The following is a 12109-nucleotide window of genomic DNA, read 5'->3' as shown; positions in this document are numbered from 1 at the left end:
TGGAGCCTGTTGATGCTAATCCAACTATAGGCTCTCCCCTGATGTCACCGAGACGACGGCGAAGAATGAGGCCGGGGAGAGGCTGGTGCTGCCGCAAAAGGCTGCTGAACACGCCCCCTCTGAGGCACCTGGTTGGGTGCCTGCCGAGGGGCGTGGGCGCCAGCCAGGTGAGGTGGAGGCAGGGGGCTGACGCCCCCTGCTAGGGGTGGTGCTCGGGCTCCTGCCCACAACCACTCCCCTCTCTTCCAGGGAGGAGAGTCTTTGCTCTTCAAGAAATCCAGCTTCCGAATTAACCAACTGTATTCTGAACTATCACTCATTTTTCTGTACCTCCAGAATAATGATTTTGATCCCAGGTCACCCTTCCATGAATGGGAGGGTTCCTTCCATCGGCAGGAGGACTTTCAGCCTCCTTGCAGGAGAGCTTTGATTTTCTTGTAACAAAACTGAGCTCTGTTCTGGTACTGGAAACAAACTACTGGACTGAATGTATGCTCCGGCGAACCCTTTCCTTAGTTCTGTATTGCCTCCATCTCTTGCCTTGGTTTTGATTTGGCTCTGCTTGGTGGATTTCAGGGTTTGCAGGAACAAAGTATATCCCTTGAGCCTAAAGTCTTTCCAATATGTACTAAACAGAAAATTTGTTTTCAGAGTACCAATCTTGTATAGCCGACAAAGAGTTTTCCCAAGCCTGCTGATATCTTCCTCTTTTGTGTGGATCATGCAATTTTGTAGAGTGAAACTTTAGGGGTGGGGATTTAAAGGCACAAGGTAGCTGCCAAATGAGGACTGAGCATGCTGAGTTGGGGTGGAATGGGAAGCCAGATGGGGAGGGAGTGATTTGTAATATCCTGCAAGACAAGATGGCTGTCTAGAATCCTGAGCAGGAGCTTCTCGCTTTGTTATACGCCCCCAATTGTATGGAATGAATGTATAAACAATGTATTTTTTTAAATGTATTCTGCAGATAGTTTCCATTGTGAACCCCAAGAAAAATAAGGACCACAAAGTTCAGGACCCAGAGGGAGACTGTGGAAAGGTATTGCAGATGCTATCTCTCACTTACAAAATAAACTTCATGTAGCAATACATAATACAGAAGGTAGTTTTTTTTCCATTTTAAGACACAGGGAGAAATTCCTTTAAACACAAGGATAATATCTGGAGATTTTGTGTGCCTGTGTGTAGATTTGCTTGTATATGTGGAAAGGCAAATAAAAATATGTATTTTATACTTGCAATTGAACTTTACTGCTATTCATAATGTCATGCATAAAAATGAGATAACATTAAAAGCAATAACTCAGTAGCGGCTTAATTAAAAAAGAAATGTGGATTAATGTTCATATTTGAGTGAGTCACAAAAAAACCAGTTTTGCTTAAGAGGGGGAGGTGTCTATATTCAAGCCATTTGCAACTCAATCCTATGCATGCAAGTCCCACTGCGATCAGTAGGTGTTACTCCCAGGTAAGTGTAGGGTTCCAATCTTAAAGAAATTTTTGCCTTTTCAGTTAAATGTTCAGAGTGAACCAAGAAAATGCATGGGCTGATTTTTAGGCTCATAATTTGACCAATGTAAATAAGTCTGTAGATTTGACTCCAACTAGTTTTTAACTCTAGAGGGTTTGTGTGTCTGTTTCCCATTTGGGGAAAAACAGGGGTGGCTGGATCAGGTCCCAACATTTTATGCACTCCAGCTGCCATCACAGGGAACTATACCAGTCCTCAGAGTACGTTTTAGGATTCATAACCTGCTCCGTCTGCCTTGGAGTGGACAACACAAGCTAATATCTAACCAAACAGAATAAAAACGGATTCAGATTAAAATAGTGTTGAAATTTCCCAGCCCCTTGCTCTTGCTGGTAAGAAAAAACCCCAAAAGGCATGTTTTAAAATTATTTTGAAAGCTGAGAATCCACGGGGATGGGGCAGCCTGCGGAGGCCATCAGTAATGCCTTCCCCCCCTTCCTTAGTTTGAGTACTCATGTAATTGAATGTAACTGAATAAATTCAAAAGAATAGAAATAAATCTCATTTTCCTAACTGAGTTAAGGATGTTGCTTGGTTAGAAAAAGAAATAGTTGCACAGTAGCTATTACAAAAGAAGATTTTCCCATCCTACCCAAGGAACTTGTTTTTTCATATTAATTAAGAAGGAAGTCTTAGTGTGCATGCAGAAGGAAGGCAGACCAAAGAAGGGGTCTTTCTGCATCTTCCAACTCTGTTTCTGGGTTAGTGCTGAAAAGGTGCAAGACTGGAGTCAGAAGGTTCTCTCTCCTCTAACAGTGGAAGTAATGGTCAGGTAAAGACCTTCCCTTGTGTTTTCCCCTGCTGTCTCTCCTAGAACATGGCAGGAGCAGAGGTGAAGTGCCTCACGAAAATGAGACAAATTGGTTATGCAGAAATAGCAAGTCTGATTTGCATAATTAATATATCTCATTTGCATAATATGGAGATTATGCTGCTGTGATTTGGACCTTGAATAAAGCAACCCCCAATAAGTAGTTAGAGTATTCGTGGCTGATTTTCATTCTCTGTAGCAGCTCATCTGAAAAAAAGAAGAAGAAAAAAAACCCCATCCATTTGCAGTGTATCACCCTTTTAACCTTCTAGATTCCCGATCGCTGCATTTTTACAGTTCAAGAGCCGAGTTCACTAATCCTCCTGAAAGCTGTGAAAGATATCTCTTTCTTTGCTACTATAACTCTGTAAAATGAAATGCATGTACACCTTTTCATGTAGGCGATCAAGATATAAAATAAAACATAACAATTTAAGACATACTCTGCTTGCCTACCAATAATGGATTTTTTTCCCTTTGGAGATTTCTGTATCAGAGCTGCATCAGAAAATCAGAATATTGAACTATTGTGTGTTGAGCCTATGGGCCATGTTTGGTTTCAGGCCACATTATCATTGCTAATTACTTGAGTCACTAGTGATTTTCATCCTCTTTGTATTTTTAGAACATGAAAATCATTTTTTGGTAATAATGTATTTGTTATATTTGACAGCTCATTCACAAATGCAAAGGTTTAAGTGCATGGGAGCTGGTAGAATCCATACACTCAAAACTTGCTTAGTAGTTATGCTCTGCTTTGTTTTTGGCAGGGGAGGAAGTTAGTGGAAGATGGAGAAGCCACACCCCAGGAGATGGTCTAGTGGTGGCAACTGGTCTCTGTCTCTCTTTCTCTCCCTCTCTTTTAAACTGTGCGTGCAGTTCTAGTGTATATAACGTTTGTGGCCAGGATGCGTTTATATAAATAACTGTAATATCCAATTTAAGATAACATTCAATACATCTGATCAAGTAGACTCTGGGCCATGAAAACTTATACCGTAATTAATTTGTTAGTCATTAAGGTGCCACAAATTATTTTTTCTGTTTAGTGCAACAGACAAATGCAGTTATCCCTTTGGAAAGTCCCTAAAATGGTAACTCAGGATTCTTTGATTTTAGCTTAACAAGCTAACAAACTTAACAAACTAGTAGATAAACTATTCCTGTGTTTACAGTGAGCTGGTAAAGATGAAAAGGCAATCAAACTATTGTTGGGATTGTTCCAATAGAACTGGCATACATAATGAATGAACATTTTGAAATTACTAGTAGCCAGAATCCTATTTACATGACCCACTCCATCAGAGAGAGTTAAACGTGTCACATTCCTAGGCACCAGCAGTAGTATTTTTCCAGTCTAGGCTGCAATGAAATCAGCCATGCTTGTTCAAGGTGATGATTTCATCCTTTGCTTCTGGGCTTTGGCTCATTGTAAATACAGAAAGTGATCCAAGACATTTCATTCGACAAGCTATTAACAGCCAGAGATAAACACAGATTAATTCGTATGTTTACCTCGTATTGTAGATAGCAGAAAGCTACGTGAGCCTAGGCTATGGAGGTAGATTTAATGCCACAGGTGAAAAGACATATATCCTGGTTCTTCATCTTCTGAAGACAGAACCATTTAAAAAGTAGATTATACAGAGAGAGAGAGAGAGAGAGAGAGAGAGAGAGAGAGAGAGAGAGAGAGAGAGAACTAGATATCCAGTTGCTAACAAAGTAGTTCCATTAGTGCAAGGACTTCTGGCTGTGCAATGGAACTCCTCTCCTTTCTCTCCCTGCCCCCCATCTGTTCTGCCCCCCCAACAGCTTCCAGAACAGATTTGGGGGAGGGTACAGTAGTTGTGTGGGGAGAGAGAATGGAATTTGAATTGCCTAAATGGAAATACAACCACAGAACTATTTAGTTGGATACTGCCCTATACGTTCTTTTTTCTCACGGCAGTTCTAGTTTGTAGTTTCACTTAGAAATGGAATCCAAAATGCTTAAATTCAAGTGTGAGGGATAGCAAGAGGCATGTTTTGGCGTGATCAACAGTACCTGTAGTTTTCTGTGGCTTGTTAAGTGTTTTCTTGTAACTGTTGACTGTTAACCATTGTTATAATGATGTTCTATATCTTCTTCTTCACTGCTTTTTTTTTTAAATAGTACCTTATATGTAAAGAAAAAATAAATAAGTTTTTTCTTAACAGTTTCTTTTCTTTCCTTCTTTTACTCATTTTCCAAGTGGGCCTCAATCTGTGAAGCATTCTTCCAAACTGGTGTTCTTTATTGGGAATGTAGTTGATGCAGGTCATTGTTTCATCTAGCTCAGTATTTTCTACACTGAGTGGCAGTTTCAGTCTAGGGTTTCAGACAGGAGTGGCACTGGTGTTAATTGTTTCTATGCAGAGCATGGGCTCTGCTACTAATTTACAACCATTCCCTGTAGGTAAGAGAATAGTATAATTGGCACTTACCCATGTATATTAATAGGCTAGTACATTGAAGCTCCCCAGCCTTCACATAAGATTTCAAATGTGACCACAGGTAAATAGATATGGTGATGCTAGACATCAATTCAGGGGCCCTGATTTCTCTTGAGGAAGCTCTGAACTAGGCCCTGTGCCACCTCTCATGCCCCATTTCAAATGTGGCATCACCTGCAGCGCCCCTGAGTCTCTGTGCCCAAGGGGGACCGAACTGGTTGTGCTCCCCTAAATCCACCTGTGCTCCAGGAGTCTTTGATTTCAGACACACACATTCATCACTTGATGTTACCATCCCTGATACCTTTGTAGGGAAATTTTAGGGTATGAGAGGCTACACTGAGAAGATATTTCCTGCCTGATCCCTAAAGAAAGTCCATGTATCATTAATCAGTTTCTATCTACATTGTGTACATCAAATCCATGTCCTTATAGCAATGCCAACTTCCCCTTTCAACATTTGGGTATTCCCAAGCTGCCAGTTAAGAAAGCAATTTTATTGTGAAGATGCTTCTCAAGCATTTTTTTTTCCAAATAAAGTTTTAAATTATCTTCCATGAGCCTTGCGGGTAGAAGTTGTACTGTTAAATTATGCAGTATTCCTGGCTGTTCATAACAGGAGCAAAATGTGGTTGTTCTGCTAATGGTTTCTTTTTATTATTATTGTAAGCAGTAAGCATTCCTCTCCATCACTTAAGTTCTAATAGGGCACACAGGCACACAGGATTTGATTAAAGGCTAATGGCATACATGAGTTTTGGAGATGGAATATGATTAGAGATCTCACTGACAAAATCCCAGTGTGCTGAGTCTTGTGCGCTAAAATAGAAGTCAAGTATATGTATAATAATACATGTTACAATAGGCTCCTAGTCACAGTCCTGAAGGATCAGCTTTGCACTAAAGCTTATATAAACTCAGGAGAATCTGTTAGTTAGGTTTTTATCAAGATTTTCCATTGGTACACCCAACTCAACTAACAAATTATAACTGCACAAAATAAGTATTTATTAGAATAGCAGCCCATTGACCCAACCATCACTCTGGGCTGGAGCTCCTTCGGTTTTCAAATGGAGTTTACCCTGTAGAGCCAAACAGGAGTTACAACTTGGTGAGGAGAAATTTCAAGGTAGAAAAAAATGGAACCTGCCATTGTAACTCATTATAACTTGAGACTCCCAAATGAATTTTAGTTTTAAGTACATGAGATACCATTTATCCTTAAAGTTCTGTTAGGTTTCGGTTGCAGATATCCTTGCACTCTACCCAAGCAGTCTTATTTTCTTCTAACGCCTGAAATTCTTTATATTGCTCATGTGATTGAATGGTTTTCATTTTAGAGAGAGTGCAGTTTTGCTTGTAATTTTGTTGCTATGAAGCCTTTTTTAACATTACTTTGGTTTTTGTTTAGTACCTGCTTTTATTTTTAGCTGAATGAAATTTGTTTTATATATATACACACACAAGAAAAAACCACAAGCTGATTTAGAATCATATGTATATTAGTATAAATGCCAATGGTTCATACAAGATTGTGACATCCTTCAAGAGGTTGCTTTTATTACAGGCGTTGGCAGGAGGTGGGGGTGGGGATCTTTAAAAAAAATGGCATGTGGACCTTTGGTAATCATTCTCTCCTGTAGAAAAAGGATTTTCCGGCCATTTGCGTTGCTCTCATGACATCTGGTACTTACCATTTGTTTACTAAAGTGCACCAAGCTATTAGCATTGTGATTGCATGAGATGCAATTGAGCATAATTCAGTAAAACTGTGCGGCTAAAGAATGATTCAGTTACTTGGAGCCAAGGAAACAGATGCTTGGATGCGTTTGCTGCAGTACTCCTGAGCTCCTTTCTTTGGGACTGATATGCACCACTATATGCATCATTATCGAAAGTGCCTTTATTTATGTGAGGTAATGGAATTTTATTGAAAGTTTTGTGACGTATAGCGTATCTGAAATGGAGATGAGCTCCAAGTAAAATATTGTAAGCTATAATGCCTGTAGAGCATTATCAAAACAGCACATCAAAAACAGATTTGTTTTTAAAAGGATTAAGGTTCTTGTCAAAAAAAGGGGGGTGTTTTTAATTGATGTTGTCAGCTAAGTAAGGTAAACCTTGCTGCTATCATGGTTTTGGTATGTATATTGATAAGTCCTTTAGCGGGGTGGGGTAGTGGTGTTTGTTCAGAACCCGCTAAGAAATCCATGTTCTGCATTTTCTGCTCTTTGGTTCGGATTTAGAAACATAGTGTGTGGGGTGTGTGTTGTTTTTGAAGCAGTCAAAAAATTCACTGAACCTGAAGTTTCTGAAACTTTTAAATCCAAGATATGCTTCCATAAGTGATTTCTTGAGCTGAAGAAGGAAGCAACTCTGTAGGTTTTCTCCATAATGTACTGAGCTTCCCTTCTCTTTCAGAAGAAAAGTGAAACTCCACCGCCCATGAAATTGCCACCTCCTTACAAAGAAAAGTCCTGCTCTGAAGAGACAGAGGAAGAGGAGGAGGAGGAAGAAGATGACACTTACACAGATGGTGAGTTGTCTTATTTAGTTTTACTAGATCGACTGAATTTCTGAATAGGGTTGCTCTATATAGAATGGTGCCTTCTAATATAGCATTGTTGTATGGTAAGCACATTGTAGAACTGCAGTTAAATGTTGCCAAAGGGAGTGGCCATAGCTCTGTGGTGGAGCATCTACTTTACATGCAGAAAGTCTCAGGTTCAATCCCTGGTAAGGTTGGGAGAGGCTCCTTTCTAAAACCTCGGAGAGCTGCTGCCAGTCAGTGTTGACAATGCTGAGCTAGATGGACCAGTGGTCTGACTTAGTATAAGGCAGCTTCTTGTGTTCCTATGATACTCTTAATTTGAATGTGAAAAAAATATGTATTTTTCACTAAGCTCATGAAAATGGAACTGGTCCTCTGAGGTAGATGGTATCCATAGAGTAATATCAAACGTAGGCTTTAGCTTCTCTTATTTATGTAGCCAGTGCTGAGGATTGTTTCACTGAATGTCAGATCTCGCAGATTTTAGCTTGCTCTGGTACCAAGGAAAAAACAGGGAGTGCTACCTAATTTTTGTTTATTTGTTTTGTGACTTAACTAGAGTGGGAAAGCAAGCAAGCAACAGTGGACATAGTGTGAGTCTCTTGCTATAATGAATGTCTGTTTATATTTAATTGTTTTGCGTTTGGGGGGGGGGGTGGGAAGAGAATTGTAGGATTGGAAGGAGTGATGGCGGATGGCTTAGGTATGTGTTGTAGCAAACTCTGTATTGGCCATTTCCCTGCATTCACTCAAAAGCTCCGGCAGCTGCTGTGTGGGGCAGGGCAGGTTGATCTGAGCCATCTGCAGTTTCAGAGTTGTTGTCAACATCCTTCTACCTCAGGAGACAATGGAGGAGCGCACCTTTAGGGTTAAAGTCAAGCCGTTGCAGAGTTATAGTGCCTGCTGTGGAGTATTTGCAGGAAATGTGTGTGGCTCTGCTCCCAGCAAGCCCCTTGCCTAGCTTAAGTTCAAAATATATTGAATGCTCCTGCTGTTGTTTTGTGCTTGCCTTTTTGTGAGTTTGTCAGTAAATTTCTAAAATGAAAAGTTTGGGCTCAAACTTTGCCTATTGGGACATCATATTGACTGATTCCACATCCTGCCCCAAATATGGAAAGTACAGGTGCCGACTATTTTGCACAGAGATTCTGTTCCTAGCTCCTGTGCACATATAATCCTGCCATGTTCTGCATCATGTTCTGCCCTCTTCTGGGTCCAAAACGACTCACACGTCCATGGTTGTGCATCAACTGGACGCACGGAAAATGTTTGCCACCTGTAATAATAATCAAAAATCACATTGCTAAAAATATAAAGAAACTTGTAACAAATTCATTGCATATATTGCCAACGAGCCCACGTGGGGAGGCAGTTGATCTGTTGACTGACAAGGATGTCAGAAGTATGCTAAAGGAGGAAAAGGAGTTTGACATTGACTGACTTATTTGCTTCAGTCTTCACAGCAGAAGATGCATGGTAGATCCCTTTCTAACTTTCTGAGGAAGCAAACAATGATCACCAACTCCAATGACTTCAAAAGAGGATTAGGCAAATTCCTGGCAGACAAGGCTATCAATGGTTTACTAGCCATGAAGGCTTTGTTCTGCCTCCAGTGTTGGAGTATGCCTTTGAATACCTGTCACTGAGTATCACAAATGGAGAGTGCTGTTGCACACAGGTCCTGTTCGCAGATTTCCCAGAGGTATCTGGCTGGCTACTGTGAGAACAGGATACTGGTCTAGATGAGTTTTTCTTATAAGACTGCAGTTCCCATCATCTCTGACCTTTGGTCATGCTGCTGGTTTTGATTGGAGTTGGAGGAGGTTCACATGGTCCTTCTTTTAGAGCAGGCATGGCCAAACTTGGCCCTCCAGATGTTTTGGGACTACAACTCCCATCATCCCTAGCTAACAGGACCAGTGGTCAGGGATGATGGGAATTGTAGTCCCAAAACATCTGGAGGGCCAAGTTTGGCCATGCCTGCTTTAGAGGGTCAAGGAGTACCATGTGGCTTCAGCTTGTTATGAGGCTTCTTTTCTGGTCAAGCTAGTTTTCATTTTGCTAGCGGTGCACAGGTTGAATCCCTATGCTAGGCTCTGAACCCACAGCAGATTCAAATCTTGACACAGTTTTGGATGAATTCCCATCTGCATGTTTTTAAACCACCTCAGGTGGCCTAATAATAAGCCCATTCTTAGATATGTTTTGTTTTTTAGAAGAAATCTATAAAACCATGTTCTTCTGTACATGACACAATACAATAGTATGTATATTTTGCTATATGTTTATATGAATTTGACCAATTTGACCATGTATTAGTTCACAGACACTTGACTTGCATTGACTGTGTAGTAATGTTATTGAAGAGTGTATCTCCAATTCTTCCTTTCTTTGGACACGTAGGACTCAAAAGGGGAAGGGGAAAATAATTTGATCGATGGAAAAAATAGCAGTATATATAGCTATCCTAAAGTGAACAGGAGTCTGTAGTCAAACACTACCTCTCCAATAGATGTCACTGCAGTCACCAGCAAACATTGCTGAACCTGATGTGGACAAGGCAAAATAACTTTAGAAACCTCTCTGAAAAATACAGACTTTCGATATTTAATTTTTGTTCAGTTATTGGATTTTCTTAACGTACTACAAAATGTTTCATTCTCTCAATAGTGACACAAAAGCAGGGTTGTAAGCAAGGAGCTTGGGTTTTAATTTTGATGCTGTGCATTTATCTTCATGTGATGGATTTTTGTAAGTAATTTTTTGTTGGCATTGTTCCTATTCTTTCTTTCAATGACCTTTCCCATCATACCTTCCTTAAAGGGCGGTGGAATACAAGAATATATTCCTGTCCAATCATGTAAGGTTTCATCAAGCACGCACTGCCACGGTCTCTGTAGTGTTACATGACTAAAGTACCAGTGCACAGATTTTTACAGCTGCTGAGGCAGTGTTGGAACCCTTAAAATGTCGTCCCCTAAAACTATTTGGAGAGTTGTAACCAATAACAACATTTTGGATCTTTTCCTGTTAATACACTGAGCAGATGGTATGTCAATGAATGTACACATGCCCATGTCTTTTGGGATGGGAGGGGCAGGGAATCCTAGAAAACGTTCTTCAGATTCTCCCCCTGCATTTAGAGCAAATAATATATAGGAAATCTCAGTGTTGAATGACTGTTATGCAGGCTTGTGATTAAATTTAACTGCTATGAAAAAGCAATATTTTTAAAATGATTTAAATGTCTCACTTTTCCTGCATTTTACTGACAAGGAGTTAAATGCCTTATAATCCGCAGGGCAATGATAAGAATTTGGACTGGATCAATGTCAAGAGAGCAGATAGTTTTGTTTCTGGGTTGCAGACATGATCCTCTGCTGCATCTCCCATTTAATGCGAAAACCGAAAGGTAATACTTATGAAACTCTGCTAGGCTGACAGGCGTTCATTGATGATTGGAACCAGAAACATGCATTTCTAAATGCATGTGACTGGGTGTCATAAACCATTTTGCTGTAATTAAGAGCGGGTCATTTAGAATCACATCAGCTGTGTAGCTAGCTGAGGAGGAAAGGGGCAGCATTGTGTATAAATTGACTTGTGTTTCGGGACAGGGATGCCATTCAAATATTAGTGATTTCCAGCAGTGCAACAACACAGCAGCAGCAGCAGCAGCAGCAGCACTAGCAGCAGTAGAGCGTCAGTGGGTCAGATGTGAGAAGCCAGGGATTTTCTTTCCCCTGCTGCATAGTTGTGCCGGCAGTTTTGCTGACAGGTGTAACTATTTGGCTTGTGGGCAAGCCTGAAATTAAGTATAATTGATCACATCTCACAATAGAAAGAGGACTGACAGCTTGCCCTTAAGGCGAGGGAAATCTCTCTGTCAGGCCCAAGGTCGTCAGAAGAAAGACGAGCTCCGAGTCTCTTTCTGTCTATGTGTGTGATGAGGATTTGAGCTGCTCTCAGCATCTGAATGTTTGTCAGGAATGCAGATACCTTGAAGTGCATAGCGATACAGCAATGGTACAAGGGGGTTTCCCAGGTACGTAGCAAAGTATCTATCTATATTGTACTTATTTTCAGCAGCTCGTTTTCAGTATTTAATAATGAGTGGGAATTAGTAAATGAGAATAACAGCATTTTATCTTTTCTTTTGAGTTACTTGCATGTAGCAAGGATTGATGGCTAGATGAATTCTGGTGTTGTTGTTGTTTAAAAAAATGCATTTGGCTAAGTTTTAAGTTTGATACCATTGATGAAATCCATTTGAGTCAAAATTGAGAGCATCATAAATCTTTCACAGTTGCTTATAATGATCAAACTTACTTATTTGTAACCAAACTGCAGTTTTAAAATGTGAGTGCAGATGGTGGTCCTTATGTATTTTGCCTTTGTTTAGAATACAATTTTAAAAGCTGCTGTTGAAATAACCAGCATTCAGCATTTTCATTGTGTAAGGGCAACAGCATGCAAGTAAACAAACAAACAGGCTATTTCCAAAAAGTGTAGCTATACTATAACGTTATTTCTTACTTGTTGGGAGATGTGATATACTCTCCCTAGCCACATATATAGTGAGTAGGTTTCAAACATTTTGTATGAACTCCCACGAGTGTGTGTGTGTGTGTGTGTGTGTGTAAAATACACACATACACAAAAGTCTCAGGTCTAAATATGTTACTCTATAAAAGACATGACAGCAATAGTTTGGCATTTTTGGCACCTCTCTTTCTGCTTCAAC

The 12109-nt window shown here is 40.1% G+C and overlaps 1 protein-coding gene across 23 annotated transcripts in view; it reads left to right on the top strand.

Annotated features, from left to right (window-relative positions):
- PATJ (PATJ crumbs cell polarity complex component) overlaps positions 1-12109 on the top strand; it is a 157515-nt gene that overhangs the window by 64764 nt on the left and 80642 nt on the right. For 17 of the 23 annotated variants that reach the window (XM_083621228.1, XM_083621241.1, XM_083621237.1 and 14 more), the window contains 2 exons: positions 968-1039; positions 7236-7350. In XM_083621228.1, coding sequence (XP_083477354.1) covers positions 968-1039; positions 7236-7350 — 187 coding nt within the window. The remainder of the gene's footprint in view (positions 1-967; positions 1040-7235; positions 7351-12109) is intronic. The other 6 variants (XM_083621239.1, XM_083621247.1, XM_083621232.1 and 3 more) reach the window with 1 other exon arrangement.

Source organism: Podarcis filfolensis, assembly GCF_964270895.1.
Source record: "Podarcis filfolensis genome assembly, chromosome: 6".
In the NCBI taxonomy this organism is placed as follows: Eukaryota; Metazoa; Chordata; class Lepidosauria; order Squamata; family Lacertidae; genus Podarcis; species Podarcis filfolensis.
The sequence above is the reverse complement of the archived record's forward strand: the minus strand, read 5'-3'. Positions and strand labels throughout refer to the sequence as shown.